The sequence below is a fragment of the Tursiops truncatus genome, chromosome 1 (genome assembly GCF_011762595.2).
Source record: "Tursiops truncatus isolate mTurTru1 chromosome 1, mTurTru1.mat.Y, whole genome shotgun sequence".
NCBI classification, from domain to species: Eukaryota; Metazoa; Chordata; class Mammalia; order Artiodactyla; family Delphinidae; genus Tursiops; species Tursiops truncatus.
This window is the reverse complement of record NC_047034.1, coordinates 35,276,919-35,282,132: the sequence shown is the minus strand read 5'-3', so window position 1 is coordinate 35,282,132 and position 5,214 is coordinate 35,276,919. Positions and strand designations below refer to the sequence as shown.

At 49.4% G+C, this 5,214-nt stretch overlaps 1 protein-coding gene across 1 annotated transcript; it reads left to right on the top strand.

Moving 5' to 3' along the window:
- Nucleotides 1–209: 209 nt before the first annotated feature.
- Nucleotides 210–4,789, top strand: IL10 (interleukin 10). The gene is made up of 5 exons (XM_004312229.4): nucleotides 210–438; nucleotides 1,275–1,334; nucleotides 1,611–1,763; nucleotides 2,813–2,878; nucleotides 3,963–4,789. Exons 1-5 carry the CDS (start codon nucleotides 274–276, stop codon nucleotides 4,053–4,055), a joined length of 537 nt encoding a protein of 178 aa, XP_004312277.3. The 5' UTR covers nucleotides 210–273; the 3' UTR covers nucleotides 4,056–4,789.
- Nucleotides 4,790–5,214: the final 425 nt, after the last annotated feature.

Below are 5,214 nucleotides of genomic sequence, written 5' to 3'. Positions count from 1 at the left end.
GTTCATTTTTCAACCATCTCTTTTGCTTACGATGCAAAATTAAAAACTTTGAGTAAGAGTTTCAACGAATACAAAGTTGGAGAGGTCTAGGGAAGGGAGGAGCTTTAATCAGAAGAAACTTTTGCCAGGAAATCTGTGACACTGTGGCTTTTTATGAATGGCAAGGCCACAATATAAAAGGGGGACACAGTAGGTGAAGGTCTACACAACAGGGGCTTGCTCTTGCAAAACCAAACCACAAGTCTGACTGAACGAAGAAGGCAGAACACCACCATGCCCAGCTCAGCACTGCTCTGTTGCCTGATCTTCCTGGCCAGGGTGGCAGCTGGCCAACACCAGGGCACCCAGGCTAAGGACAGCTGCATCCACTTCCCAGACAGCCTGCCCCACATGCTGCGGGAGCTCCGAGCTGCCTTCAGCAGCGTGAAGACTTTCTTTGTGAGTATGATGCTCTCCTGTCCTTCCTTCCTCCCTGGGACTGCCTGACGAGGCATCCTGTTGGAGCTTATAAAACCTCTTTTTCATTCACCTCCACCCCCAACACCCATTCCCCGCCAAACTGAAATTCGTAAGAGTCCCTGGTCAAGCTGTGGGTTCAGTGAGTCAATCTAATCCCTGGTGCTGCAGCAAATTGTGCAGGAAAAGCTCCCTTCAGAAAGGTATCTCTCCTATCTCTCCTACGCTCGGAAATTCGTATAAGAATTCTCTGGAGCTCAATACTTCATAGGCTGGGAGAGATCACAAAGGGTCTGACTGGAGGTGAAGATGTTCCCCATACCCTGTGGCAGGGAAACATAAGTTGCCTCAGCTTAGAGGGCTTCCAGAACCTGAAAGACGGATGGTTTGGGGTAGCACCATACAGGGGGAAACCTGCATTAGGAGATGCTTCCCACTCGTGGAGAACTTTCAGTGCTGCAGCTGGATGTCGGCAGCGGGTAGACAGAAAAGCAGAGGGAGGCAAGGGGTTGGTATGGGGACCCTTGCACATGTGACACAGTTTTGCAGAAAGTCCAGGACCCAGGCAAGCTTCTGCCTTGCCTTCAAAATCAGCCAGATTTTTTTAAAGAACTTGCTCCCAAGGGGAAGGACTTGATTTAACTAAGAGTTCCAGCACCGTTGAATGTCCTGTTTTGAAAGCTCTCTTTTCCATTTTGGGGCCAGGTCTGCATTGATTAAAAATCAAAAACTCTATAAATAAAAGGGCATGAGAAAAGCAGTCAATTTCAGTTATTTCCCCAAACCTTGGTTTCATTCTCCTTGTGTTCTTCTTGCAGCAAATGAATGACCAGCTGGACAACTCGTTGTTGAGCCAGTCTCTGCTGGAGGACTTTAAGGTGAGGGCTGGGTGGGGACGGGGCTGCGGTGTGCAGCGTGACTAAGGGCGTCTCTGCTTCTCGCCTGCAAGGAGCTGGGTCCACTTCCCTCACTTTGAAAAGGAGAAGTGGGAAGATCTTAACTCAGCACATAGTCAGTAGCTGGAGGGGGTCTGTCACTAAGGGCTCGGTCCTGGGGGGAGGTGGCCACTTAAGAAGGTCCCCGGGGACAAAGCCGTCCTCTCAAGCAGTAGCTCTTCCTCCCGGGTCACCACCCATCCTGGCTTCTGCCCTTAGGGTTACCTGGGTTGCCAAGCCTTGTCGGAGATGATCCAGTTTTACCTGGAGGAGGTGATGCCGAAGGCTGAGGACCATGGCCCCAACATCAAAGAGCACGTGAACTCCCTGGGGGAGAAGCTGAAGACCCTCAGGCTGCAGCTGAGGCGCTGTGTGAGTAGCAGGCCAGCTCTTTCCCTTGCAGGCGGCTCTCTCTCCTCTGGGCTCTTCCAGAAACATCCTGCCCAAACCCGGTTCCCACCCGGAGACACAAAGACACAGGCCGGCAGGCGCCTTCTCCCTCCGGCCAGGCACTGAAGTCGCATCACTTGCTCATTTCTCTCTGAGCAGAGGGTGGGGTGGCCGCTAGGCATTTACATGTGAAGGTTTGCAATAGCTTTCCTGTTATTTGTGAGTCATTTGTGGGTTATTAGTTAGCTATTCCCCTCTCTCTACATGAAAGGGGCCCAGAGCTTCAGTCAGGGCTCCCTCGTCCCTGGGGACCAAGGACCTGGGCCCCGCAGGAGGGGCCAGAGGTAAGGGTCCCGGGGGAGGAAACTCCACTCCCCACGTCTTCTTAACCTTTTGAGAGCAGAGCTTCAAGTGGAGCCCAACTGACTGACAGGATTCTCCCTGGCATTTTAGAGGGACCAGGGGGCTACTCGGCCCCAAGCTAGTGTCTGTGAATAATCCCCCAGGATCATTTATTTCTCCAACTGAAATGATACCCTCACCACTGGCTTCCTTTGTTCCCTCACTGATGTTGAGAAATCATTTGGGCTGTATTTGTAGAAGAGGACCATGCAACGGGTTTGGCCTGCAGAGCTGAGACTGTGTCTCTGCTCCTCGGAGACTTAGAAATGGTCCTCGTGGCTGGGGCTGATGGAGAGGGACAGGACAAAAGCAGGAAAGGACAGAAGGACTGGCTCAGGCTCTGGTCGGCACTGGGACGTGCCAAGGGAGGAAACTGCAAGACCTGGGTGTTTGACGCAGCCTTGTAAGCAGCTGGGAGCAGCTCCTAGGGAAACACAAGTAATCTCCCTGGGCTGTGTTTCTTCTCTGTCTGGTGGGGAAGGACGAGGTAGGCTCGTCCTCACAGGAGCTGTGGAGAGTAGGCGTCCAAGATGAGTCTGGCCCGTCGCTGCTCCCGGGTTGTCCCCCAAGCACAATGGACCCAGGACCCGGGTGCCAGTGTTGTTCACACTTTCTCTTTCCTTCCACAGCATCGATTTCTGCCCTGTGAAAACAAGAGCAAAGCGGTGGAGCAGGTGAAGAGTGTCTTCAATAAGGTGAGCCTGGGATGCTGGCAGGGAGGGTCTGGGGGCCATGACCTCTGCCCACTCCCGAGGGGCGGAGGTTGACCGGTGCTCAGCAGGCCCTGAACTTCCCTCGGAGGGAGTGTGGGAACCCAACAAATGGTGTGACCTCCTCAGCCAGTGAGGAGCTGCCATCTCAGTTCTGTTTGTTTTCTGTGAAGTGTTTTGGGGGGTTTCTAAATGACTGCTCCCCGCCTTTGCAGGCCTGCGGGTTGGGCTGGCCAGCCAGCTGTGAACACAGTGAGCTGGGTGTTGGGGAGAGTGACAGAGGAAACAGAAAGTAGCTTGTTGGGAATCAAGTCTGAAGCCACACGTGCAGGAAGCTGACACGTGAACGTGCACTTACAAACACACCCAGGGGTGCAGCCTGAACTCCCCCAAACTCAGAGCAGGAAGCAGAGCTCTCCCTTATGTGGACTTGGTTCCCTTCTCTTTCCATCTTCCAGTCACACCTCCCAAGGTGCCTGAGAAAGTCAGCTCTCAAACCAAGTGGGGTTTCACTCTTTCAACTGTCCATGAATTCTTCTACCACATTTCCCAGAAGCCATGGGGCCTATGTCCTCTTCATGGGCTGGAGACAGACACTGGGCAGGGTTCCAACATCAGGGCGCATGAATCCCCTGACAGTAGGCCAGAGCAACAGGGCTGAACCTCCTCAATCCATGGGTGGGGGAACATAAACACAAAAAAGGCTCCCTTCTCTCCTTCTCTCAATGTCTTGCTCTCAAAGTGGTTCCCCTAATGTCTTTTCATCAAATTTTGAATAAGCATCATGTGAGTACATGACCTTTAAAATTGTTGAAAAGGCACCATTTGAAAGACTGTGCTTTGCAAAAGTGAATGTTCCTCTTGCTGCCTATTGGCCGTGGTCCAGGCCAATGCACAGCCTTTCCTGACAGCAGGGCATATCCTCAGGTCCCCAGGGTCTGTCCTTCATCCCCCAACACAAGGGAGCTAGTACAGCTTCTGGGTCCCAGGGTCATGACCATCCAAGCAGAGAACCCACTTACTTGCTCAGATGGGGTTTTCACTAAACATTTCTTATCTCCCTACACAGCTCCAAGAGAAGGGTGTCTACAAAGCCATGAGTGAGTTTGACATCTTCATCAACTACATAGAAGCCTACATGATAACAAAGATGAAAAACTGAAGCATTCTAGTGAAGAAACCATCCAGGATGGCGACTCTACTAGACCCTAGGACATAAACTGAAGATCTTTGAAATCTGATCCAGGGTTCTGGGAGAGCAGAACCAGCTCCCTGGAAAACCCTATTGTACCTCTCTCCTAGAATATTTATTACCTCTGATACCTCAACTCCCATTTCTATTTATTTACTGAGCTTCTCTGTGAAATATTTAGAAAGAAGCCCAATATTATACATTTTTTCAATATTTATTATTCTCACCTGTGTTTAAGCTGTTTCCATAGGGTGATACCCTATGGTATTCGAGTGTTTTAAGAGAAATTGTAAGTTATATAAGGAAAAAAAATTGTTCCTTGAGGAGTCAACTGCAGCTTCATTTCCAAGCCTAACCACACTTGACAGCTGTTGGGCTATTTTCCCTGACCTCCCTCTAATTTCTCTTGTCCCTGGGCCTGGGGCTCCCGGAGTGTTACAAAGACTCTTACGCTCGTAAGAAGAGAAACTAGGGAGCGCCTTTGACAATTAATATTCCAGTGGCTCTGAGGGATTCCCCTGACCTCATTTCCCAGCCACTTCACTCTTGAAAGCTGTGGCCAGCTTGTTATTTATAACAACCTAAAATTGGTTCTAATAGAACTCAGTCTGAACTAGAAGCAATTCAATTCCTCTGGGAATGTTACATTGTTTGTCTGTCTTCATAGCAGATTTTAATTTTGAATAAATAAATGGGTCTTATTAATATCATGTTATGGTGTCAGTTGACTTCTGTCTGGCTAAAAATATTCTCTCAAAGTTTCCAAGATAGAAGAGAGTAGATGAATGAATTCTACATTCCAGAGAAAGTAAGCCAGCTACCCTCTCCCAGAAAACCGGAAACCTCCAAATCTGATCAGGGAAAAGCTGTTACCCCTTCAAAAGCCAATAGCAAAGACCACCATATTCTTCCCCTAAACTCAGTCCTTTAAAGAATCATCCATCATGATCATGCTGATTTTCAAGGCTAAGGATGAGATTCTGTGCATACCAAAATTAAAAAGCAAGGCAGAGGAAGTTTTTCAGTGTATTTTAGGTTTTGGTGGCTTTTTCTTTGTCTTCTTTTTTGTTAGTTTTGTTTGCTCCTTCAAGTTCCAAAGTTCCAGGGGTGAATATTAATTTGCCTGTGT

Excerpts from the sequence above, each read along its gene's own strand:
- IL10 (XM_004312229.4), top strand. The coding sequence starts at position 274 with ATGCCCAGCTCAGCACTGCTCTGTTGCCTGATCTTCCTGGCCAGGGTG. Across the intron at positions 439-1,274 it reads GCAGCGTGAAGACTTTCTTT|CAAATGAATGACCAGCTGGA; the intron begins GTGAGTATGATG and ends TTCTTCTTGCAG. Across the intron at positions 1,335-1,610 it reads CTCTGCTGGAGGACTTTAAG|GGTTACCTGGGTTGCCAAGC; the intron begins GTGAGGGCTGGG and ends TTCTGCCCTTAG.